Source organism: Agelaius phoeniceus, chromosome 32 (genome assembly GCF_051311805.1).
Source record: "Agelaius phoeniceus isolate bAgePho1 chromosome 32, bAgePho1.hap1, whole genome shotgun sequence".
NCBI classification, from domain to species: domain Eukaryota; kingdom Metazoa; phylum Chordata; class Aves; order Passeriformes; family Icteridae; genus Agelaius; species Agelaius phoeniceus.
Genome location: NC_135296.1, coordinates 503,551 through 529,534, shown reverse-complemented (window position 1 = coordinate 529,534; position 25,984 = coordinate 503,551). Strand labels below are relative to the sequence as shown.

Genomic DNA, 25,984 nt, shown 5'->3' with positions numbered 1-25,984 from the left:
GAACCTCTTGGGAACACCCAAACCCCTCTGGAAACACCTCCAGCCCCACACGGAGCACTCCAAACCCCCCAAATCCTGCAGCAAACCCCACAAACACCCCAGGGAACCCCAAAACCACCCCAGGGAACCCCAAACCGCCCAGGGAACCCCAAAACCGCCCCAGGGAACCCCAAACCATTCCCGGAGAACCCCAAAAGCACCCCAGGGAACCTCAAACTGCCCCAGGGAACCCCAAACACCCCTGGAGAACCCCAAACACCCCTGGAGAACCCCAAACTGCCCCAGGGAACCCCAAACTGCCCCGGAGAACCCCAAAACCGCCCCAGTGAACCCCAAACTGCCCCAGGGAACCCCAAACCACCCCAGGGAACCCCAAACACCCCTGGAGAACCTCAAACTGCCCCAGGGAACCCCAAACACCCCTGGAGAACCCCAAACTGCCCCAGGGAACCCCAAACACCCCTGGAGAACCCCAAACTGCCCCAGGGAACCCCAAAACCACCCCAGGGAACCCCAAAACTGCCCCAGGGAACCCCAAACACCCCAGGGAACCCCAAAAGCACCCCAGGGAACCCCAAACACCCCCAGAGAACCCAAAACCACCCCAGGGAACCCCAAAACCACCCCAGGGAACCTCAAAACCACCCCAGGGAACCCCAAACACCCCTGGAGAACCCCAAAACCGCCCCTGGAGAACCCCAAACCACCCCTGGAGAACCCCAAACCACCCCAGTGAACCCCAAACCACCCCTGGAGAACCCCAAACAGCCCCAGTGAACCCCAAACCGCCCCAGTGAACCCCGAAAGCACCCCAGGGAACCCCAAACACCCCAGGGAACCCCAAACCACCCCTGGAGAACCCCAAACACCCCCGGAGAACCCCAAACCACCCCAGTGAACCCCAAACACCCCAGTGAACCCCAAAAGCACCCCAGGGAACCCCAAAACCACCCCTGGAGAACCCCAAACCGCCCCAGTGAACCCCAAACACCCCTGGAGAACCCCAAACTGCCCCAGGGAACCCCAAACCACCCCAGTGAACCCCAAAACCGCCCCAGGGAACCCCAAAACCACCCCAGGGAACCTCAAACCACCCCAGGGAACCCCAAACCACCCCAGGGAACCCCAAACACCCCTGGAGAACCCCAAAACCGCCCCAGTGAACCCCAAAACCGCCCCAGGGAACCCCAAACACCCCCGGAGAACCCCAAAACCGCCCCAGGGAACCCCAAAAGCACCCCAGGGAACCCCAAACCACCCCAGGGAACCCCAAAAGCACCCCAGGGAACCCCAAACCACCCCAGGGAACCCCGCCGTGCCCAGCCCGCACCTGTGGCCGGCCCCGGGCTGCAGCCAGGTGTCGTCCACGGGCGGGGGCACGGGCGTGGTCACGGTGCTGGTGCTGATGTCCCCGATGATGGCCAGCGCCTCCTTGAGCGCGTGGTACATGCGCAGCATCTCGTCCCGGCGCTGCGCCTGCTCCGCCGACTCCTCCATCAGGCTGCCCTGGTCCGACGATGAGTACAGGAAGGCCAGCAGCTCCGAGTGGATGAAATCCTTGGTCTGGGGGCGGCAGGGGACGGAGGGGACGCGCTGCTGAGGGGGTGGGAGCGCTCGGGTTTGGGGGATTGGGGTGGGTAAGGGTGGGAGCTGGAGGTTTTGGGGGGTTTGGGATGGGTCCCATCCCTAAGTGACACCCAAGTTCCCCAAAGAGGGGACACCACACCTGTGCTCTGGTTTGGGGGATTTGGGGTGGGAGCTGGAGGTTTTGGGTGGTTTGGGATGGGTTCTGTCCCCTCAGTGTCACCTGCAGGGCTCTGAGGGAGTTCCTCAAGGAGGGGACACCACACCTGTGCTCTGGTTTGGGGCAATTGGGACAGGGAGGGAGTTGGAGTTGGTTTGGGATGGGTCCTGTCCCTGAGTGTCACCTGAGTGTCACCTGCAGGGCTTTGGTGCAGTTCCCCAAGGAGGGGACACCACACCTGTGCTCTGGTTTGGGGAATTGGGGTGGGAGTTGGAGGTTTTGTGTGGTTTGGGATGGGTCCCATCCCTGAGTGTCACCTGCAGGGCTCTGAGGCAGTTCCCAAAGAGGGGACACCACACCTGTGCTCTGGTTTGGGGGAATTGGGGTGGGTCAGGGTGGGAGTTGGAGGTTTTGGGTGGTTTGGGATGGGTTCTGTCCCTGAGTGTCACCTGCAGGGCTTTGGTGCAGCTCCCCAAGGAGAGGACACCACACCTGTGCTCTGGTTTGGGGGAATTGGGGTGGGAGTTGGAGGTTTTGGGTGGTTTGGGATGGGTTCTGTCCCTGAGTGTCACCTGAGTGTCACCTGCAGGGCTCTGAGGAAGTTCCCAAGGGAGGGGACACCACACCCGTGCTCTGGTTTGGGGCAATTGGGGCAGGGTGGGAGTTGGAGGTTTTGGTTTTTCCCCTCACATTGTTGATCATGAGGTGCATGATGGTCTTTGGCATGAGGTCCCGGATGGATTTGTTGATGATGCCCACGTAGGAGTCCACCAGGTTGCGGATGGTCTCCACCTGCCTCTCCAGCTGCGGGTCCATGGAGAACGTGTTCTCCTGGGCGCCGTCCTCGCTCTCCGTCTGCAACGGCCGGGGGGGCTCAGCCCTGGGGGCAGGGGCAGCACGAGGGATCCCCCAGCCCCAGCACCGGGCTCCTGGGCCCGTTCACATCCTTGGGGTTGTTCCTGGCCCCATTCCCATCTCTGGGGTTGTTCCTGGCCCCATTCCCATCTTTGGGGTTGTTCCTGAGCCTGTTCCCATCTCTGGGGTTATTCCACAGCCTGTTCACATCTCTGGGGTTATTCCACAGCCTGTTCACATCTCTGGGGTTGTTCCTGAGCCCGTTCCCATCTTTGGGGTTGTTCCAGAACCCACCCCTATTCCCATCCTTGGGGTTATTTCAGAGCCCCATTCCCACCTCTGGGGTTATTTCAGAGCCTGTTCCCAGCCCCACTCCCATCTCTGGGGTCATTCCAGAGTCTGTTCCCAGCCCCATTCCCATTCCAGAACCTGTTCCCTGCCCCGTTCCCATCTCTGGGGTCATTCCAGAGCCCCATTTCCATCCTTGGGGTCATTTCAGAACCACATTCCCATCTCTGGGGTCATTCCAGAGCCTGTTCCCAGCCCCATTCCCATTCCAGAACCTGTTCCCTGCCCCATTCCTATCCTGGGGTTATTTCAGAGCCTGTTCCCAGCCCCATTCCCATTCCACAGCCCACTCCCAGCCCCATTCCCATTCCCAGCCCCGTTCCCTGCCCCATTCCCATTCCCAGCCCCGTTCCCAGCCCCGTTCCCACCCCGGGCTCACTCCACATCCTGGCACCCCCGGGATCCCCCCCCCAGCAGCACCCTGGGGCTCTCATCCTCCATCCCCAGGGTGCCCTGGGGCGCCCCTGGCTGCTGCCAGCCCCACCTGGTCCTTCTCAGGGTAGACCCCAGCCCGCAGGAACGAGGCCTTCCAGCTGTCCACGTCCTCCTGCGAGTCGCAGGCCAGCTCGATCTGCCGCAGGTCCTTGTACACGTTCCTGCACAAGGGGAGCAGGGCCTGGCGCTCAGGGGAGCCCCAAATCCCCCGGGAATCCCGCTGGGAACGCAGGAGAAACCGCCCAGGCTCTCCGGGAGCGAGGGAAGGGAAAATCCCTGAGCACAGGAGGATTGCCCACCTCTGCTCCGTGTTGAAGATGGCGAAGATGTGTTTGGTGGACATGAATCCCTTCTCCACGTCCCTGATTTTCAGGTTGTCCAGAGGCAGCATGTACTTCTTCTCCTTCTCCTGCCAAAGGGGGCGACAGGAAAGCGGGGATGAGGCTCCTGGAGGCCAAGGACGGGGAGCAAACCCCGGCTTTGGGAGCTGCAGACCCCGAATTCCCGCTGGAAAAGGCGCAGGGCGAGATCCCCAGCTCGTCCCGCGGAGCCTGGGGTGGGGAATTGCTCTGGGAGGGGTCGGGGGTCTCCATGGGGGCTGCCCTGGGATTTGGGATGGGGTTGGAGCCCGTGGGGGCTGCCCTGGGATTTGGGATGGGGTTGGAGCCCGTGGGGGCTGCCCTGGGATTTGGGATGGGGTTGGAGCCCGTGGGGGCTGCCCTGGGATTTGGGATGGGGTTGGAGCCCGTGGGGGCTGCCCTGGGATTTGGGATGGGGTTGGAGCCTGTGGGGGCGGCCCTGGGATTTGGGATGGGGTTGGAGCCCGCCCTGCTCCAGCCCAGCTCCCCGGGAACGCGGCCGCGGGAGCCCGGGCGCCGCTTCCAGCCGGAACGGCAGAGAAAAAACATCTGGAATTGTTTAGGAGCAGCTCCAGCTCCACTTTTGTCCCCAGATGGTCCCAAAAAGTGACGTTGGCCTTTGTGGAGAGGCCACGAACCCGGGGCCGGCCCCTTCCCCACACACGATTTCCTGACAAACCCACAGGGCTCCTCCAGCCGGGATTTGGGATTCGCTGCCGCGTCAGGAGCAGACAAAGCCACGGCCCCGAGACAGCGACCCCTGAGCCCCCCAAAAACCAGCCCAGGACCCCCCAAAGGGAGGGGAGAGCCGGGCCGGCGTTCCCAGTGTTCAGACTGAGTGTTCAGGCGGGAAGGGATGCGCAGGAGGCTGCCCCAGGTGAGTGGGAACCGCTCCCTTCCCGGGAATTCCTCCTTTTTGGGAATCATCCCTTTCCTGGGAATTCCTCCTTTCTGGGAATCATCCCTTTCCTGGGAATTCCTCCTTTCTGGGAACCTCTCCTTTCCCAGGAATTTCTCCTTTTTGGGAATTATCCTTTCCTGGGAATTCCTCCTTTTTGGGGATTATCCCTTTTTGGGAATTCCTCCTTTTTGGGAATTATCCCTTTTTGGGAATTCCTCCTTTTTGGGAATCTCTCCTTTCCCAGGAATTTCTCCTTTTTGGGAATTATCCTTTCCTGGGAATTCCTCCTTTCCGGGAAATCCTTCCTGGGAATTGCCCCCTTCCCTTCCCTTCCCTTCCCTTCCCTTCCCTTCCCTTCCCTTCCCTTCCCTTCCCTTCCCTTCCCTTCCCTTCCCTTCCCTTCCCTTCCCTTCCCTTCCCTTCCCTTCCCTTCCCTTCCCTTCCCTTCCCTTCCCTTCCCTTCCCTTCCCTTTCCCTTCCCCTTCCCTTCCCTTCCCTTCCCTTCCCTTCCCTGGAATTGCCCCTTTTTGGGAATTGCCCTTTCCCCAGGGCAACTGGGGTCTGTACCCTCTCGCTATCCCCGGTTTTTGGGGATTGGGGTCCGTACCCTCTCAGTGTCCCTGGTTTTTGGGGATCAGGGGTTCCTGCCCTCTCGGTATCCCCGGTTTTTGGGGATCAGGGCTCTGTACCCTCTCGGTATCCCCCATTTTTGGGGATCAGGGTCTGTACCCTCTCAGTATCCCCAGTTTTTGGGGATCAGGGGTCCCTGCCCTCTCGGTGTCCCCGGTTTTTGGGGCCTGGGGGCTCCGGGCCGCTCGGATCCAGCAGGATGAGGGCACACAGAGCCTCATTCATCCCCAGGCTGCTCCCGCTCCTTCCTTCCCCCTGGAGAGGCCCCGCAGGAAACCGGGAGGGCTCCGAGGGGGGTGTGGGGGGCAATTTGGGGGGGTCTGAGAGAGCCCTGGGGAATGAGGGGGGGCCTGCAGCACCCCTGGGGGATCTCTTGGCTCCAGCACCCCGAAATCCAGCGAGGGAGGGGATCGGGGTCACCCCGATGGGACCAGGAGCCCAACTCAGCTCCCAGGCCCAGCATTCCCCGCTGGAATTCGGGATCTGATCCCCATCCCAAGGATCCTCCTCCCAGGAATCCCAGATTCCATCCCCACACCCAGTTTTTATGTCTGGAACCCCAAGGAACCCCAGATTCCCTCCCCACATCCCGTTTTTTTCCCCTTCAGAGCTCCAGGAATCAGGGATTTTCCCCATTTTTCCCTCTGGAACCCCAGATTTTCCCCATTTTCCCCGTTTTCCCCCCAGAACCCCAGATTTTCCCCGTTTTCCCTGTTTTTTCCCTCTGGAACCCCAGATTTTCCCTGTTTTCCCCGTTTTTTTCCCTGTGGAGCCCCAGGAACCCCAGATTTTCCCCATTTTCCACGTTTTTTCCCCCCAGAACCCCAGATTTTCCCCATTTTTCCCCCAGAACCCCAGATTTTCCCCATTTTCCCTGTTTTTTTCCTCGGAACCCCAGATTTTCCCCGTTTTTCCCCTCTGGAACCCCAGATTTTCCCCGTTTTCCCCCCAGAACCCCAGATTGTCCCCATTTTCTCCCCAGAACCCCAGATTTTCCCCATTTTCCACGTTTTTTCCCCCAGAACCCCAGATTTTCCCCATTTTCCCTGTTTTTTCCCTCGGAACCCCAGATTTTCCCCCTTTTCCCGGCCGTACCTCCTCGTCCTTGTACCAGGAGAGCGACTCGGCCGTGAGCACGAACCAGTACTCCTTGGAGCCGCCCTTCATGATGCTGATGTTGTTGATGGTGAGCCAGCCCCGGCGGATCACCTGCGGCACCCGGGGCGGGAGGGAACCGGTCACAGCTGGAGCCACAGCTGGAGCCACAGCTGGATCCACAGCTGGAGCCCACAGCTGGAGCCCAGAGCTGGATCCACAGCCGGAGCCCAGAGCTGGATCCACAGCTGGAGCCCAGAGCTGGATCCACAGCTGGATCCACAGCTGGAGCCCAGAGCTGGATCCACAGCTGGAGCCCAAAGCTGGAGCCCAAAGCTGGATCCCAGTTATCCCACCGTAATCCCACAGCTGGAGCCCGCAGCTGGAGCCCAGAGCTGGAGCCCGCAGCTGGAGCCCAAAGCTGGATCCACAGCTGGATCCCAGTGATCCCACAGTGATCCCAAAGCTGGATCCCACAGCTGGAGCCCACAGCTGGAGCCCAAAGCTGGATCCCAGTAATCCCACAGTGATCCCAAAGCTGGATTCCACAGCTGGATCCACAGCTGGAGCCACAGCTGGATCCCAGTGATCCCACAGTGATCCCACAGCCAGAGCCCACAGTGATCCCAGAGCCATCCCAACCCATCCCGGGCCATCCCAGCCCATCCCGGGTTAGTGCCAGGGCTCAGCAGGAAGCGCGGCCGGAGCGGGAGCAGCCCTGGGCAGGGGCAGAGCCGGGTTAGACACAAATGGAGCCAGGTTAGACACACACAGAGCCCGGTCAGACACACACAGAGCCCGGTTAGACACACACAGAGCCCGGTCAGACACACACAGAGCCCGGTCAGACACACACAGAGCCCTGTTAGAAACACACAGAGCCCGGTCAGACACACACAGAGCCGGGTTAGACACACACAGAGCCCGGTGAGACACACACAGAGCCCGGTCAGACACACACAGAGCCCGGTCAGACACACACAGAGCCCGGTCAGACACACACAGAGCCCGGTCAGACACACACAGAGCCGGGTTAGACACACACAGAGCCCAGTCAAACACACACAGAGCCCGGTCAGACACACACAGAGCCCGGTCAGACACACACAGAGCCCGGTGAGACACACACAGAGCCCGGTTAGACACACACAGAGCCCGGTTAGACACACATGGAGCCGGGTTAGACACACACAGAGCCGGGTTAGACACACACAGAGCCCGGTCAGACACACACAGAGCCCGGTCAGACACACACAGAGCCGGGTTAGAAACACACAGAGCCGGGTTAGACACACACAGAGCCCAGTTAGACACACACAGAGCCCGGTCAGACACACACAGAGCCCGGTCAGACACACACAGAGCCCGGTCAGACACACACAGAGCCCGGTTAGAAACACACAGAGCCGGGTTAGACACACACAGAGCCCAGTTAGACACACACAGAGCCCGGTCAGACACACACAGAGCCCGGTTAGACACACACAGAGCCCGGTCAGACACACACAGAGCCCGGTCAGACACACACAGAGCCCGGTCAGACACACATGGAGCCCGGTCAGACACACACAGAGCCCGGTTAGACACACACAGAGCCGGGTTAGACACACACAGAGCCCAGTTAGACACACACAGAGCCCGGTCAGACACACACAGAGCCCGGTCAGACACAAATGGAGCCCGGTTAGACACACACAGAGCCCGGTCAGACACACACAGAGCCCGGTCAGACACACACAGAGCCCGGTTAGACACACACAGAGCCCGGTCAGACACAAATGGAGCCCGGTCAGACACACACAGAGCCCGGTTAGACACACACAGAGCCCAGTTAGACACACATGGAGCCCGGTCAGACACACACAGAGCCCGGTCAGACACACACAGAGCCCGGTCAGACACACACAGAGCCCAGTTAGACACACATGGAGCCCGGTCAGACACACACAGAGCCTGGTTAGACACACACAGAGCCCGGTTAGACACACACAGAGCCCAGTTAGACACACATGGAGCCCGGTCAGACACACACAGAGCCGGGTTAGACACACACAGAGCCGGGTTAGACACACACAGAGCCCGGTCAGACACACACAGAGCCCGGTCAGACACACACAGAGCCCGGTCAGACACACACAGAGCCCGGTGAGACACACAGAGCCCGGTCAGACACACACAGAGCCCGGTCAGACACACACAGAGCCCGGTCAGACACACACAGAGCCCGGTTAGACACACACAGAGCCCGGTCAGACACACACAGAGCCCGGTCAGACACACACAGAGCCCGGTTAGACACACACAGAGCCTGGTCAGACACACACAGAGCCGGGTTAGACACACACAGAGCCCGGTTAGACACAAATGGAGCCCGGTCAGACACACACAGAGCCCGGTCAGACACACACAGAGCCCGGTCAGACACACACAGAGCCCGGTTAGACACAAATGGAGCCCGGTCAGACACACACAGAGCCCGGTCAGACACACACAGAGCCCGGTCAGACACACACAGAGCCGGGTTAGACACACACAGAGCCCGGTTAGACACACACAGGGCAGGGGAAGGACGGAGAGCCAGGAATTGTGGGGAGGGGGATTCACCTCCCAGAGCCCCGGAATTGCCGGGAATTGCCGGGAATTTCGATTTCACCTCCCAGAGCCCCCATTCCCAACTGGGAACCAGCCTGGGGTTGGATCCGAGTGGGTTTTAAAGGAACTGGGGTGGGAATGGGGGGGAGAGGGAGGATGAGGGATGGGGAATGTGCAGCGGGAAAGGGATGGGAGCAAAGCCAGAGGGGTGGGAAATGGGAAATGGGGAAAATTGGGAAATGGGATGGTGAGGAAAAGGGGCTGAAAGGAAAAAGGGGATTTGCCTTGGGAGCAGGGAATGGGAGAGGGGGGAATTCTGAGGGGTTCCATGGAAAAGGGAGAGGGTCTGTGCAGGAGCCTCCGGGAACGGCCCAGGAGCAGGAGCAGGAGCAGGGGGGAGGAAGTTCCTTTAAAACCCTTGGATTTTGGGCAAAACAGGGATGGTTTTGGGGCTCCCCGATTCCCAGCTCTCCGCCCTTCCCGCAGGGAATGAGGGAGGGAACGGCCCTGCCCGGAGCTCTGGGGGATCCCAGGAACTTCCAGGGGAAGTGGGAGTGTCTGAAGAGCCGGGAAAGGGCCGGGTCTGCCGTGGGGATCCATGGAACGGGAGGCACAAACCCTCCTGGATCTTGCCAGGAATAAAATTTTGGGAGACCGAGGCATTTCAGTGCCCCCGGGAATGCTCTGCCATTCCAGCCGTATCCAGAGCCGTATCCCATTATCCTGCAGGTTTTTTCCTGGCCAGGGGATGGAAATCCCGAAGTGGGGCTGGGAGGGATTCGCTCTCAGACACTCCCACGTTCCCAAAGCAGTGACGGGGTCTGGGGGGAGCACAGGGAATTCTGGCCCAGGAGGGAGGAGCTCCGTGGGCTTGGAGCAGCCGGGTTGGGAATTCCGGGAATCAGGGCAGGGCTGAACCCCAAATCCCTCCAGAAATAAAGGAATTTGGGGGGAGAAATGAACTCCCAGCCTTTCCCTCTGTTTGTTCCCAAAGGAATTGAGGAAATCTCACCCCCCACCCCACCCACAGATGTTTTGGGCTGAATCAGAAAGATTTTGGGCTGAATCAGAAAGATTTTGGGCTGAATCAGAGAGATTTTGGGCTGAATCAGCAAGATTTTGGGCTGAATCAGCAAGATTTTGGCCTCCTGCTTCCCCAAGTTTGGGAATCCCAGCACGAGGCATTCCCTGGCATGGGCCAGGGTCACCCCAAAGGCCCTGGAATGGGCGCAGGGGGGACAAACCCAAATTCCCTCTGGGGATTCCATCCCCCTGTTCCCACCAGCATCCTCCATCCTGGGCAGTGGTGGGGGGGGCGGCGCTTTTTGGGGTATTTTCGGGGGTTTTTGGGACGCTGCTCCTGGCAGGGCCGGGTGCTGTCCCAGCACGATCCCGCTCCGTGGTACTTACCAGGATCTCCCCCTTTGGGCGTGCAAAATTAAGGGGGGAAAAAACACACACAAAAACAAAAATAAAAAAAAAAAAAAAGCAGGAAAAGGAGATGGGACAGGGAAGGGAATGACAGGAGAGGGAGAGAGCGGGAAGCACAAAAAACAAAACAAAAAAAAAAAAAAGGGAGGAAAAAGCGGAAAAACAGCAGAAGAAAACCCGTTACATGCTATTAATGATCATTCCCAGCGTTAAATCCCTCGGAGCCGCTTCCGGAGGGAGCGAGGGCTGGGGAGGGGGCACGGCTGCCCCTGCTCACCCCAACATCCCCTGGGAGCGGGGCTGGGGGGGACATGGCGGAGGGGACACCCCGGGGTGCTGGGGGGACAGCCCAGGGACCTCCTGGGACATCCCAGGGTGCTCTGGGGACACCCCAGTGTCATCTTGGGGCACCCCAGGGTGCTCTGGGGACATCCCGGGGTGCTCTGGGGACACCCTGAGGTCATCCTGGGACATCCCAGGGTCATCTTGGGACACCCCGGGGTGCTCTGGGGACACCCCAAGGTGCTGTGGGGACACCCTGGGGTCATCCTGGGACACCCCAAGGTGCTGTGGGGACACCCTGGGGTCATCCTGGGACACCCCGGGGTGCTCTGGGGACACCCCAGGGTCATCCTGGGACATCCCAGGATCCTTCTGGGACACCCTGGGACACCCCAGGGTCATCCTGGGACATCCCAGGGTCATCCCAGGATACCCCAGGGTCATCTTGGGACATCCCAGGGTCATCTTGAGGCACCCCAGGATCCTCCTGGGACACCTCGGGGACCTCCTGGAACATCCCAGGGTCATCCTGGGGCACCCCAGGGCCCTCCTGGGACACCCCAGGGTGTTGGGGGGACACCCCAGGGTCCTCCTGGAACACCCCAGGGCCATCCTGGGACATCCCAGGGTCATCTTGGGGCACCCCAGGATCCTCCTGGGACACCCTGGGGCCCTCCTGGAACACCCCAGGGTCATCCCAGGATACCCCAGTGTCATCTTGGGACATCCCAGGGTCATCTTGAGGCACCCTGGGGTCCTCCTGGGACACCCCGGGGTCCTCCCGGTTCCCAGTCCCTCACCCCCCTCTCCAGGGCTGCACCTCCCGCCCGTTTTGTCCCAAATCCTGCTGTTTTCAGGCAGGAATTCTGCTCCCACTCTGCTTTCCCATGGCCAAGCCCTTGGCTGTCAGTGTTTATGGATGGGGCTCGGATGCCCCTGCCCGGCTCAGAGCAGGAGGAGGAGGAGGAGGAGGAGGAGGAAGAGCAGGAGGAATTCCAGGAGCTTCTGGCTGTACCTGGTTTGGGATCGCTCTCTTCTTGTTGGTCTGAGTGTTCCTCTGCTGGGCGCTGGGAAAAGGGGGAAGAAAAATCAGATTGTGAGGTGAGGAAGAGGAAGGTGAGCGAGGGGAGGAGCCGATCCGAAGGGTGGGAATTCCAGAGCCCCTTCCCGAGGTTCTTCCCGAGGTTCTTCCCGAGGTTTGCCCAGGACAGAGAGGGGATGGGACACCGGGGTCTCCTCCTCGGGGTGGGCACTCCCAGGACTCCAGGGGGAGGAGGCTGCAGATTCCCGAGGGAATCCCGACCACCGAGGACCAGGAGCTTCCAGAAACACCCAATTCCCCCTGGGAGGGGGTCAGCACTGGGATTCAGCATTACCTGCACCAGAGGGAAGAGCTACCTGTCTCTCCTGAGCACGAGGGGCGGAACCGTTAGTCGGGAGCGGGAACAAAATCCGGGAAATCCGTTAGAATCCCACCGGGAATGGGGCAATCCCACCCCTGGGAAAGGGCAGCGCTGGGATTCGGGGGGTCTGGGGGATCTGGGGGGGTCTGGGAGCCCTCCCTGCCTGCCCCGATCCCAACAGCTCCTCCTGGATCCCTGGGCAGGGCTGAGCTGGGTGAGCTCCAGATGAGCTGGGAGGAAAAGCTCCGGGATCCCAAACCCAAGGAGAAGCTCCAGGATCCCAATTCCAAGGAAAAGCTCCAGGATCCCAAAACTGAGGAGAAGCTCTGGGATCCCAAACCCGAGGAGAAGCTCTGGGATCCCAATCCTAAGGAGAAGCTCCGGGATCCCAAACCCAAGGCTGAACTGGAGGAGAAGCTCTGGGATCCCAGTTGTACTGGGAGGGGAAACAACCCAGCTCCCAAATCCAGAGGAGGAGTTCTCTGGCTCCCAAATCTGAGGGAAAAACTCCCTGGTTCCCAAACCCAAGGCTGAACTGGCAGGAAAAGCTCCAGGATCCCAAACCCAAGGAGAAGCTCTGGGATCCCAAATCCGAGGAGAAGTTCCAGGATCCTAAACCCAAGGCTGGACTGGGAGAAGCTCCAGGATCCCAAACCTGAGGAGAAGCTCTGGGATCCCAAACCCAAGGCTGAACTGGGAAAAGCTCCAGGATCCCAATTCCAAGGAGCAGCTCCAGGATCCCAATTCCAAGGAGCAGCTCCAGGATCCCAAACCCAAGGAGAAGCTCTGGGATCCCAAACCCAAGGAAAAGCTCCGGGACCCCAATTCCAAGGAGAAGCTCTGGGACCCCAATTCCAAGGAGAAGCTCTGGGACCCCCACAGCCAAGGGGAGCCCCCCCAGCCCCGGGGAAGCTGCCGGGTGCCCTGGGCAGGGGGAGCTGCCCCGGTACCCACCCGGTGGCCACGTGCTGCTCAGTGAAACAGCTGGGGCAGGAGAGGAGCAGCAGAGTCCAGAGACAGAGAGAGGTGATGGATCCGGGGGGAAACGGCAGAGAGCAGGGAGTGTGAGCCGAGAGGAAAGAGAGAAAAAAGGGGGAAAAGAGAGAAAAAAAAAACAGGAGGAGGAGGAGGAGGAGGAGGAGGGTGGGAATGGAAGGGGCAGGGGCAGGGTGGGCTCCAGGCACCCTGAGCTGGAGCCTGGGAGCTTCCCAGAGGTTTGGAGCTGGAAACACCAGAAGGAGTCAAGGGAAGGTGTCAGGAGAGCCCTGCCCCTGGCAGGGGAGAGGATGAGGAGGGACAGAGGGGACAGGGAGCAATTCCTGCTCTGGGACAGCCCAAACCATCCAAATTCCCGAGGCTGGAGCTTTTCCCAGCCCCTTTCCCAGAGCCCAAACCTGAGGGGATCGGTGCTGGAGGATGTGGGGGACTCCAACAAGGACAGCACAGCCCCCGGGGCCGTGTGGGAATGGTCCCCCCCGGGCAAGGACTCACTTGGCAAAGCCGATGAAATCCTCGTGGTTGGTGTTGATGTAGGAGAGCTCGATGTCGATGAGCAGCAGGATCTGGGGGAGCCAGGAGTCAGGGAAAAGGGGGGGAAAATTGGGATTTTGAGGGGAATTCCCACTCTGGGGGTGCTGGGCACGGGCTGGGGCTGACCTGGTCCTTGGTTTTGCCCTCCCGCTCGCGGATGTGGGTGGTGACGATGCGCTCGGTCTCCTCCCGCAGCCTGGGGTAGGAGCCCAGCTGGAAACCAGGGAAAAAGGGGCGGGAAGAACGGGTGGGATGGAGGCAGGCAGCTCCAAGGGGAGCAGCACCCCACCAAACCCTGCCAAACCCTGCCAAACCTCACCAAATTCCACCACTCCCCATCAAACTCCAGCAAACCCCACCAAACCACACCAAACCCTGCCAAACCCCACCAAACCTCATCAATCCCCCACCAAATTCCATCAAACTCCATCAAACCCCACCCAAATCTCACCAAACCTCATCAAACCCCCACCAAACCCTGCCAAACCTCACCAAATTCCACCACTCCCCATCAAACCCCACCAAACCCCCACCAAACCCTGCCAAAACTCACCAATCCCCACCAAATCCCATCAAACTCCATCAAACCCCAGCAAACCCCACCCAAATCCCACCAAACCTCACCAAACTCCATCAAACCCCACCAAACCCCACCACTGGGCTGACCAGTCCCTCACTGGTGTTACTGGTGTTACTGGGCTGACCAGTCCCTCACTGGTGTTACTGGTGACACTGGGCTGACCAGTCCCTCACTGGTGTTACTGGGCTGACCAGTCCCTCACTGGTGACACTGGGCTGACCAGTCCCTCACTGGTGTTACTGGGCTGACCAGTCCCTCACTGGTGACACTGGGCTGACCAGTCCCTCACTGGTGTCACTGGTGTTACTGGGCTGACCAGTCCCTCACTGGTGTCACTGGTGTTACTGGGCTGACCAGTCCCTCACTGGTGTTACTGGTGTTACTGGGCTGACCAGTACCTTACTGGTGCACTGGCGCACGGTGTTGATGAGCTCCTGGATCACCAAATCCACGCATTTCAGGCACGGCTCCTTCAGCTTCACCACCTGCTTCTTCACGATGGCCTCGAAGGCCAGGTCTGGTGTGAACAGCCCCGTCCTGGAGGGCAGGGAGAGGGAAAAGCGGGATTGGGATTGGGATGGGATTGGGGTGGGACTGGGGTGGGATTGGGATGGGATTGGGATGGGATTGGGATGGGATTGGGATGGGATTGGGATGGGATTGGGGTGGGATTGGGGTGGGATTGGGGTGGGATTGGGATGGGACTGGGATGGGATTGGGATGGGACTGGGATGGGACTGGGATGGGATTGGGATGGGACTGGGATGGGACTGGGATGGGATTGGGATGGGATTGGGATGGGATTGGGATGGGATTGGGATGGGACTGGGATGGGACTGGGATGGGATTGGGATGGGATTGGGATGGGACTGGGATGGGATTGGGATGGGATTGGGATGGGATTGGGATGGGACTGGGATGGGATTGGGATGGGACTGGGATGGGATGGGATTGGATTGGGATGGGACTGGGATGGGATTGGGATGGGACTGGGATGGGATTGGGATGGGATTGGGATGGGACTGGGATGGGACTGGGATGGGATGGGATGGGATTGGGATGGGGTTGGGATGGGATTGGGATGGGATTGGGATGGGACTGGGATGGGATTGGGATGGGATTGGGATGGGACTGGGATGGGATTGGGATGGGATGGGATGGGACTGGGATGGGATGGGATGGGACTGGGATGGGATGGGACTGGATTGGGATGGGACTGGGATGGGATTGGATTGGGATGGGACTGGGATGGGATTGGGACGGGATTGGGACGGGATGGGACTGGGATGGGACTGGGATGGGACTGGGATGGGATGGGATGGGACTGGGATGGGATGGGATGGGATTGGGACAGAGCCCATCCCAGGGAGGGATTCCCTGACCCCGGAGAACAATCTCCTCCTCAGCAGAGGAAATCCCTCGTCCAGGAGAGCCCTTCCCAGCTTTCCCTGGGAGCCAGGGTCAGGAATTGTGTCCAGGGAAGGAGCTGTGAGGGATACTTGCCTCACCCCGTGGATGTTCTTGATGGCGTAGCTGATCTCCCGCCTCAGGTCCTTCTCGTCGAATTCCATCTGCAGGGAAACGGAGGGGGAATCAGGAATCAACCAGGAATTAAAAACCAGGAACCAGGAATCAGAAATCAGGAATCAGAAATGAGGAATCGGAAATCAGGAATCAGAAATGAGGAATCGGAAATCAGGAATCAGAAATCAATCAGGAATCCGGAATCAAAAAATCAGAAATAAATCAGGAATCGGGAATAGAAAATCAGAAATGAGGAATCAATCAGGAATCAGAAATCAGTCAGGAATCAGGAATCAATCAGGAATCAATCAGGAATCAAGAATCAATCAGGAATCAGGACTCAATCAGGAATCAGGACTCAATCAGGAATCAATCAGGAATCAGGAATCAATCAGGAATCAATCAGGCATCAATCAGGAATCAGGCATCAATCAGGAATCAGGAATCAATCAGAACTCAATCAGGAATCAATCAGGACTCAATCAGGAATCAATCAGAAATCAGTCAGGAATCAGGAATCAATCAGGAATCAATCAGGACTCAATCAGGGATCAATCAGGAATCAGGAATCAATCAGGAATCAGGAATCAATCACGACTCAATCAGGAATCAGGAATCAATCAGGAATCAATCAGGACTCAATCAGGAATCAGGGATCAATCAGGAATCAGGAATCAATCAGGAATCAATCAGGACTCAATCAGGAATCAATCAGAAATCAGTCAGGAATCAGGAATCAATCAGGAATCAGGGATCAATCAGGAATCAGGCGTGTCCCACTGTCCAGCAGCCACAGGGCACCCACACCAGAAGGCTGCACCATCCCTGCAGCCTCCCCAGGCAGGGGCTGCTCCGTTTTATCTGCCTCAAATTTTGGGATTTTTACTGGGGAGAGGGAGCCCCCAGTGCTCACCTTGACGAGCTCAAAGGGGAACCTCTCGTGGAAAATCCGGTTGATCCTGGCACCCCCGGAGAGCTCCAGGGTGTCCACCTGGTCCCCGGAGCCCTCGATCCTCTTCTCAAAATCCACCCCGAACTGCTGCACCATCCTGGGGCAGGAAAACCGGGAATGAGGGAGCAGAAATTCCCCAATTCCTCCAGATGGGGTGGGAGAAGCGCAAATCCCGTGGGAGGGACGGAGCCCGTGCTCCCAGGAGAGATTTTCACCATCCATCCATGTCCATCCATCCATCCATCCATCCATCCATCCATCCATCCATCCATCATCCATCCATCATCCATCCATCCATCCATCCATCATCCATCCATCCATCATCCATCATCCATCCATCATCCATCCATCCATCCATCCATCCATCCATCCATCATCCATCCATCCATCCATCATCCATCCATCCATCCATCCATCCATCATCCATCCATCATCCATCCATCCATCCATCCATCCATCCATCCATCATCCATCCATCCATCCATCATCCATCCATCCATCCATCCATCCATCATCCATCCATCATCCATCATCCATCCATCCATCATCCATCCATCCATCCATCCATCCATCCATCATCCATCCATCCATCATCCATCCATCCATCCATCATCCATCCATCCATCATCCATCCATCATCCATCCATCCATCCATCCATCCATCCATCATCCATCCATCCATCCATCATCCATCCATCCATCCATCCATCCATCATCCATCCATCATCCATCATCCATCCATCCATCCATCCATCCATCCATCATCCATCCATCATCCATCCATCCATCATCCATCCATCCATCCATCATCCATCCATCCATCATCCATCCATCATCCATCATCCATCCATCCATCCATCATCCATCATCCATCCATCATCCATCCATCCATCCATCCATCCATCCATCCATCCATCCATCATCCATCCATCCATCCATCCATCATCCATCCATCCATCCATCATCCATCCATCCATCCATCATCCATCCATCCATCATCCATCCATCCATCCATCATCCATCCATCCATCATCCATCATCCATCATCCATCCATCCATCCATCATCCATCCATCCATCCATCCATCCATCCATCCATCATCCATCCATCATCCATCATCCATCATCCATCCATCCATCATCCCTCCATCCATCTTCCAGCTGGGAAGGGCAAATCCTGCTGGGAATTCCCTCTGGAGGGGCACCCACTGCAGCAGGGCTTTGGTTTTCCTGGCGGGGTCGTCGGGTCGGAAGTTCTTGTACTCCTCCACCTCCTTCTCCAGGGACAGCAGCTGGCTCTGCAGCTTGCTGCGCAGCGAGGGCAGCGACTCCCGGATGTGGTTGGTCAGTTGCTGCAGGGGGACGGGCAAAACTTGAGATGGGAGACCGGAAAATTCCCCTTTTCCAGGTGGGAATGGAGCCCCACCCAGAAAATTCTGCTTTTCCAGAGGGAAGGGGCTGTCCCACCCAGAAAATTCCCCTTTTCCAGGTGGGAATGGAGCTCCACTTGGAAATTCCACTTTTCCAGGTGGGAACAGGCAGGAAGGGGCTGTCCCACCCAGGAACACAGCAGGAATGGTGCCCCACTTGGAAATTCCGCTTTTCCAGGAGGGAAGGGACTGTCCCACACAGAAAATTGCCCTTTTCCACCCAGGAACACAGCAGGAAGGGGCTGTCCCACCCAGAAAATTCCGCTTTTCCAGGTGGGAATGGAGCCCCACACGGAAAATTCTGCTTTTCCAGAAGGGAAGGGGCTGATCCCACCCGGTAAATTCCCCTCTCCCGGGCAGGAAGGGGCAGGAAGGGGCCGTCCCACCCGGTAAATTCCCCTCTCCTGGGCAGGCAGGGGCAGGAAGGGGCAGGAAGGGGCAGGAAGGGGCTGTCCCACCCGGTAAATTCCCCTCTCCCCGGCAGGAAGGGGCAGGAAGGGGCCGTCCCACCCGGTAAATTCCCCTCTCCCGGGCAGGGGCGGGGCGGTCACACCTGGTTGAGCACCCTCTGCAGGTGCGGCGTGCCCATGCGCTCGGCCATGTGCCGGTAGGCCGGGTGTGACAGGAAGAATTTGCGCTCGGCCGCCAGCGCAGCCCTGATGTCCTTCTTGCCATCGATGTCCTTCTGACTGCGGTTCACCACCCCGATGTAGCCTGGCACACAGGGGACAGCGTGGGGCCAGCACGGGAGTGGCACCCAGAGGGGACACAGTGACACTGGGGACACTGGGGACATGGGGGGAGCCAGGGCAGGGGACAATGGGGACACCAGGGACAGCATGGGAATGGCACCCAGAGGGCACATGGTGACATTGGGGACACCAGGGACAGCATGGGAATGGCACCCAGAGGGCACACGGTGACAGTGGGGACAGTGGGGACATGGGGGGAGCCAGGGCAGGGGACACTGGGGACACCAGGGACAGCATGGGAATGGCACCCAGAGGGCACACGGTGACAGTGGGGACACCAGGGACAGCATGGGACCTGCCCCAGGAATGGCACCCAGAGGGCACACGGTGACATTGGGGACACCAGGGACAGCATGGGAATGGCACCCAGAGGGCACACGGTGACACTGGGGACAGTGGGGACATGGGGGGAGCCAGGGAGGGACACAGGGCAGGGGACACTGAGTGACCTGAGGGGGGGACACACAGAGTGACCCAAGGGGGACACACAGAATGACCCAAGGGGCACACACACAGAGTGACCTGAGGGGGGAACACACAGAGTGACCCGAGGGGGACACAAAGAGTGACCTGAGGGGACACAGGGCACACACAGAGTGACCTGAGGATGGGACACACACAGAGTGACCTGAGGGGGGACACACAGAGTGACCTGAGGGGGACACAGTGAGTGACCTGAGGGGACACAGGGCACACACAGAGTGACCTGAGGGGCACAGAGTGACCCCAGGGGACACGGGGGACACGCAGGGACCCGGGCCAGGCCGTACCTCTCCGCAGGGGCAGCAGTTTGTTCTCCAGCACGTCCCGGGCGTCGGTGCCTTCGTCCATCAGGTCCAGCTTGGTGATGACCCCGATGGTCCTCAGGCCTGTGGGGACAAGGGTTGGTCCCAATGAACCCCAGCCCAGCACAACGGGGACCCCACGGAATGGAGAGGAGGATGAGGATGAGGAGGACGAAGAGGATGAGGAGAGGAGGATGAAAAGGATGAGGAGAAGGAGGACGAAGAAGATGAGGAGAAGGAGGACGAAGAGCATGAGGATGAAGAGGATGAGGAGAGGAGGATGAAAAGGATGAGGAGAGGAGGACAAAGAGGATGAGGAGAGGAGGACGAAGAAGATGAGGAGAGGAGGACGAAGAGGATGAGGAGAGGAGGACGAAGAGGATGAGGAGAAGGAGGACAAAGAGGATGAGGAGAAGGAGGATGAAGAGGATGAGGAGAAAGAGGAAGAAGAGGATGAGGAGAAGGAGGACAAAGAGGATGAGGAAGCCCTCCCCATCCCTTTATCCTCAGGGGTAGTCAAGGGCCAAGGGTTGGTCCCAATGAACCCCAGCCCAGCACAACAGGGACCCATGGAATGGAGAGGAGGATGAGGAGGAGGAGGAAGAAGATGAGGAGAAGAAGGACAAAGAAGATGAGGAGAAGAAGGACGAAGAGGATGAGGAAGCGCTCCCCATCCCTTTATCCTCAGGCCTGTGGGGCCAAGGGCTGGTCCCAATGAACCCCAGCCCAGCACAACGGGGACCCCACGGAATGGAGAGGAGGAGGAGGAGGAGGAGGAGGAGGAGGAGGAGGAGGAGGAGGATGATGAAGAGGATGAGGAGAAGGAGGGTGAAGAGGATGAGGAGGAGGATGAAGAAGAGGCCGAGGAAGCGCTCCACATCCCTTTATCCTCAGGCCTGTGGGGCCAAGGGCTGGTCCCAATGAACCCCAGCACAACAGGGACCCCACGGAATGGAGAGGAGGATGAGGAGGATGAGGAGGAGGATGAAGAAGAGGCCGAGGAAGCTCCCCGCCCCCTCACCCTGCGGATCCACCTCCTTGGCCATCTTGAGCGCGTCCGAGTTGGCCAGGTCCATGTTGGCCGGGGTGACGGCCAGGATCAGGCTGCTCTCCCTGCTGATGAACTGCAGGATCATGTCCCGGATCTGGAACTCGATGTCCTGCGGCTGATCCCCCACCGGCACCTTGGTGATCCCGGGCAGGTCGATCAGGGTCAGGTTCAGCACTGGGGGGACACGGACGGGCTGAAGGGGGGGATCCCTCCGGGCTTTCCCGGTGCGTTGGCTCCCGCAGGGCCCCGGATTTTCCCCGGGTTTCCCCCGGGTTTTGCCCTCACCGTGGGGGGAGTACACGCGCAGGTTGATGGGCACGGGGGAGATGCCCTTGTTGGTGCCCGTCACCCGGTCGGTCTCCGCCTCGATCTCCTGCCGCACCTCGTCGAAATCCGTGAACTTCTTGGATTTGCAGTGCAGGAACTCGGCATATTCTGGGAGGGATGGGGAGCGTGAAAAACAGGGAATGTTGGGGGGGGTGCGATGGAGCAGGGCAGGGGATCTGGGGGGGATGTGTGGGGAATGTGGGGAAGGGGCTGCAGGACACCCAGGAGGGGCCTCAGGACATGGGGAAGGGGCTGCAGGACATGGGGAAGGGGCTGCAGGACATGGGGAAGGGGCCTCAGGACATGGGGAAGGGGCTGCAGGACCCCAGGAGGGGCTGCAGGACATGGGGAAGGGGCTGCAGGACCCCAGGAAGGGCTGCAGGACATGGGGAAGGGGCCTCAGGACATGGGGAAGGGGCTGCAGGACCCCAGGAGGGGCTGCAGGACATGAGGAAGGGGCTGCAGGACCCCAGGAAGGGCTGCAGGACATGGGGAAGGGGCTGCAGGACATGGGGAAGGGCCTCAGGACATGGGGAAGGGGCTGCAGGACCCCCAGGAGCTGCCCTGGAGCCCAATCTGCCCCAGGAAAAGGGATTTCAGCAGCTGTGGGGCCAGGCTGTGGCTGCTGGGATGGTGCAACTTCCTTCCTCCTTCCCTCGGTGTGGGCAGAGCGGAAACCTCAGCGCTGTCAGGGCTGGAATCATCCCAGACACCTCATTCCTCAGCCCTGAGCCCTGCCCAGCCCTGCCATGCCTCCAAAACCGGCTCTTCCCAGCCCTCCTCAGCTCCCAGGATGGGCACCAGGGCCTCTGGGATTCACCCAAACCCAGGGAACTTTTGGCCTGGCTGCTCAAGGTGAAGGGGACCAAGGAGTTCTGCCCGGATATCGGGATGGCTGATGGCAACCAAGGAAACCTGGCTGGGAGAAGGAGTCACCCCCACGGCCAGCTCAGCATTCCCTGGTTTTCCTTTGGCCTCCCCGGCATTCCCAGGCATTCCCTGGGCTCTCCCCCGCGTTCCTCCCTGATGAGCAGGAGGAGCTGGGAGCGTGGGGGCAGCAGATGGAGCCCTGTGGGAGGGAGGGCTGCAGTTTGAACATCCCAGGGCTCACACCCAGCTTGGACAGACCCCAGGGCTGCATTGTGCACATCCTCAGGGCTCACACCCAGCATGGAGGGACCCCAGGGCTGCAGTGTGAACATCCCGGGGCTCACACCCAGCTCAGATGGACCCCAGAGCTCCAGTGTGCACATCCCAGGCTGCATTGTGCACAACCCCAGGACTCACACCCAGCTTGGACAGACCCCAGGGCTGCAGTGTGAACACCCCAGGGCTGCAGTGACACATCCCCAGGGCTGCAGTGTGCACAGCCCAGGGCTCACACCAAGCTTGGACAGACCCCAGGGCTGCATTGTGCACATCCTCAGGGCTGCAGTGTGAATATCCCAGGGCTCACACCCAGCTCAGATGGACCCCAGGGCTGCATTGTGCACACCCCAGGGCTGCAGTGTGAACACCCCAGGGCTGCAGTGTGCACATCCCCAGCATGGAGGGACCCCATGGCTGCAGTGTGCACAGCCCAGGGCTGCAGTGTGAGCACACCCAGGGCTGCAGTGTGAACATCCCAGGGCTGCAGTGTGAACATCCCCAGCATGGAGGGACCCCAGGGCTGCAGTGTGAACAGCCCAGGGCTGCAGTGTGCACAGCCCAGGGCTCACACCCAGCTCAGATGGACCCCAGGGCTGCACTGTGCACAGCCCAGGGCTCACACCCAGCATGGAGGGACCCCAGGGCTCACACCCAGCTCAGATGGACCCCAGGGCTGCAATGTGAACACCCACAGGGCTGCATTGTGCACATCCCAGGGCTCACACCCAGCATGGAGGAACCCCAGGGCTGCAGTGTGCACATCCTCAGCATGGATGGACCCCAGGGCTGCAATGTGCACACCCCCAGGGCCCACACCCAGCATGGAGGGACCCCAGGGCTCACACCCAGCTCAGATGGACCCAGGGCTGCAGTGTGCACACCCCCAGGGCTCACACCCAGCTTGGACAGACCCCAGGGCTGCACTGTGCACACCCCAGGGCTCACACCCAGCTCGCTCCCCCTTTCCCAGCCCCGTACCCGTCTTGGAGAAGATGAGCTGCAGGATGAGAGGCCGGCGAGTGACAATCCCAGAGCCACGGGGAAGGAAATCCCTGCAGGGGATGAGAGGATGGGTCAGTCAATCGGTGGATTAATGCCATCGATTGCTCCAGCACTGGGAACACACAGGATCAATCCCTGCTCTCCTGGGGGAGAGAACAGGATATTCCTGGGAGGGCAGATCCCCCAGGAAAGCAGGAAATTCCACACAATTCCTCCCGGCCCCAAGGAAAGCAGGAAATTCCCACAGGATCCCCTCTGGCCTCAGCGCCCCGGAGCTTTTTTTGGGGAGAGCCCTGCCTGGAAAAGGTGGAGCTGCAATGGCCAATTTGGGCTGGGGCTGTCCCTGCCCCTTTGCCAGGCAGGGACAGCAGGAACGGGACAGGGCAGAGTCTGCTGGGAATGGGGAGCGATAACGGCCTGGGAGCGGCTCTGCCGGGAACTGCCCGGCCCGGGCGTCACAGCAACGCCACCAGCAACACCCTGAGTGTCACCCTGACGGTGTCACCCCGACAGAGCCTGCGTGACAGCCCCGAGCCGCTGACAGCCACAAATGAGCTTCTTCCTGCCCAACCGGGACAGCCCCGGGCAGGAAGGGCCCAACCGGGACAGCCCCGGGTGGGGAAAGGGGGAAGGAGCTTGGGGAGGTCTCAGGTGGCCCCAGTGATCCCAGAGGGGACGGTGATGCTGATGGGAGCGTTGGGATCGGGGGGATTCCCACAAAGTGGGGTCCGACATCTCTGCCTCTGCTGCTCCCTCCTTGTCCCACACCTGATCCCGGGGGAATTGAGGTGATCCCCAGCTCTGATCCTGGGGGAATTGAGGTGATCCCCAGCTCTGATCCCGGGGGAATTGAGGGGATCCCCAGCTCTGATCCCGGGGGAATTGAGGTGATCCCCAGCTCTGATCCCGGGGGAATCGAGGTGATCCCCAGCTCTGATCCCGGGGGAATTGAGGGGATCCCCAGCTCTGATCCCAGGGGAATTGAGGGGATCCCCAGCTCTGATCCCGGGGGAATTGAGGTGATCCCCAGCTCTGATCCTGGGGGAATTGAGGTGATCCCCAGCTCTGATCCTGGGGGAATTGAGGTGATCCCCAGCTCTGATCCTGGGGGAATTGAGGGGATCCCCAGCTCTGATCCCGGGGGAATTGAGGTGATCCCCAGCTCTGATCCCGGGGAATTGAGGGGATCCCCAGCTCTGATCCCGGGGGAATTGAGGTGATCCCCAGCTCTGATCCCGGGGGAATTGAGGTGATCCCCAGCTCTGATCCCGGGGGAATTGAGGTGATCCCCAGCTCTGATCCTGGGGGAATTGAGGGGATCTTGTCCCAGGCCTGCATCCAGGTCATCCCCAGTTCCCAGCCCTGATCCTGGGGTAATCCAGGTGATCCCCATCCCCAATCCTGGGGTAATCCAGGTGATCCCCTTGTCCCAGCCCTGAACTGAGGTGACCCCCTTGTCCCAGCCCCTATCCCAGGCTAATCCAGGTGGTTTTCCTTGTCCCAGCCCCTATCCCAGTCTAACCCAGGTGTCCCCCTTGTCCCAGCCCCTATCCCAGTCTAACCCAGGTGGTTTCCTTGTCCCACCCCCGCCAGGATTCCTGGCTCCCCGAGCTGGAGGTGACAGGCCCTGAGGGGAAGGAGGCGCCTCCAGGAAGGAAGCACAGGCACGGTGGCAGTGCCACCACCCAGCTCCGTGTCCCCACGTCCCCGTGTCCCTCCCGTGTCCGGCTGGGCAGGATCCGGGCCCGGCCGTGACGCGAGCAGGAGCCCCAGGACGTCACTGCCCGGATCCTGCGCCGCCTCCCACCTGGGCTCAGGTGTGACCAGGGCCGGCGAGGGGACAAAGGGACAAAGGGACACCGGGACAAAGGTCTCGGGGTGGAGGAGTGCGGTGGGAACTCCCCAGCGCCGAGAAAATCCCTGGGGAAACACCCGAGCTGAGCGTGTGTCCACATTTCCACGTCTCCAAAACACCTCGTGCTGCTCCCACCTGGCTCCCAGCCATTCCCTCCCCACTCCTGGGGGAATTCCCTGGATTCCTCTGGCCACGGCTCCCACCGAGGCAAATCCCAGGGATTTACCCCTGGATGGATTTACCCCAGCCCCACCAGAGCTGCGGGAGCCTCGTGGCCAATCCCTCAGGATGGGTCACTGCTCTTGTCCTGTCCCCATGGGATTCAGCTCTGGGTCACTGCTCTTGTCCTGTCCCCATGGGATTCAGCTCTCCCTGTGTCCCCAAACCCCACTGATCCCAAACCCTGGGATCAGCCCCACTGTGAGGGATTTTGGGGGATGCTCCCAAGGCAGGATAAGGATCCCCAGCCCAGGGTGAACCCCAGCCTTCCCCTGGGCTCATAATGCCCCATTGAGGTCCCCAAACCCCACTGATCCCAAACCCTGGGGCTCAGCCCCACTCCGGGATCCCTGAGGAATTTTGGGGGATGCTCCCAAGGCAGGATAAGGATCCCCAGCCCAGGGTGAACCCCAGCCCAGGGTGAACCCCAGCCCAGGGTGAACCCCAGCCTTCCCCTGGGCTCATAATGCCCCATTGAGGTCAGGGACTGTCCCCACCCCCGGGGGACAAGGGCTCCATTGTCCCCCAGGCCAGAGACAGCTCCGGGAAGGGCTGGGACAGGGATTTGTCAGAGCAGGGCCGGCACAAGGCTCCAAAGAGGGATGGTGGGGCCACAAAGAATCCTGGTGACGATCCCAGGTCGTTCCCTTGGTGCTTCTCCCGCTGAATTCAGGGACTGAGGCGCTCCAGGCCCCTCAGCACCAATCCCAACCCCTCAAGGGTGTCCCAGTGAGGCCAGGCCCTTCCCCATGGA

At 59.9% G+C, this 25,984-nt stretch overlaps 1 protein-coding gene across 1 annotated transcript in view; it reads right to left on the bottom strand.

Annotated features, from left to right (window-relative positions):
• DNM2 (dynamin 2) overlaps positions 1–25,984 on the bottom strand; it is a 30,525-nt gene that overhangs the window by 2,383 nt on the left and 2,158 nt on the right. Inside the window, exons 2-19 of the mRNA XM_077192219.1 lie at positions 23,133–23,206; positions 20,964–21,113; positions 20,649–20,852; positions 19,613–19,711; positions 18,644–18,804; positions 17,870–18,012; positions 16,623–16,758; positions 15,689–15,756; positions 14,584–14,722; positions 13,732–13,818; positions 13,567–13,637; positions 13,030–13,059; positions 11,688–11,739; positions 6,368–6,481; positions 3,682–3,791; positions 3,432–3,543; positions 2,435–2,599; positions 1,331–1,563 (exon numbers count right to left, since the gene is read on the bottom strand). Coding sequence (XP_077048334.1) covers positions 1,331–1,563; positions 2,435–2,599; positions 3,432–3,543; positions 3,682–3,791; positions 6,368–6,481; positions 11,688–11,739; positions 13,030–13,059; positions 13,567–13,637; positions 13,732–13,818; positions 14,584–14,722; positions 15,689–15,756; positions 16,623–16,758; positions 17,870–18,012; positions 18,644–18,804; positions 19,613–19,711; positions 20,649–20,852; positions 20,964–21,113; positions 23,133–23,206 — 2,148 coding nt within the window. The remainder of the gene's footprint in view (positions 1–1,330; positions 1,564–2,434; positions 2,600–3,431; positions 3,544–3,681; positions 3,792–6,367; positions 6,482–11,687; positions 11,740–13,029; positions 13,060–13,566; positions 13,638–13,731; positions 13,819–14,583; positions 14,723–15,688; positions 15,757–16,622; positions 16,759–17,869; positions 18,013–18,643; positions 18,805–19,612; positions 19,712–20,648; positions 20,853–20,963; positions 21,114–23,132; positions 23,207–25,984) is intronic.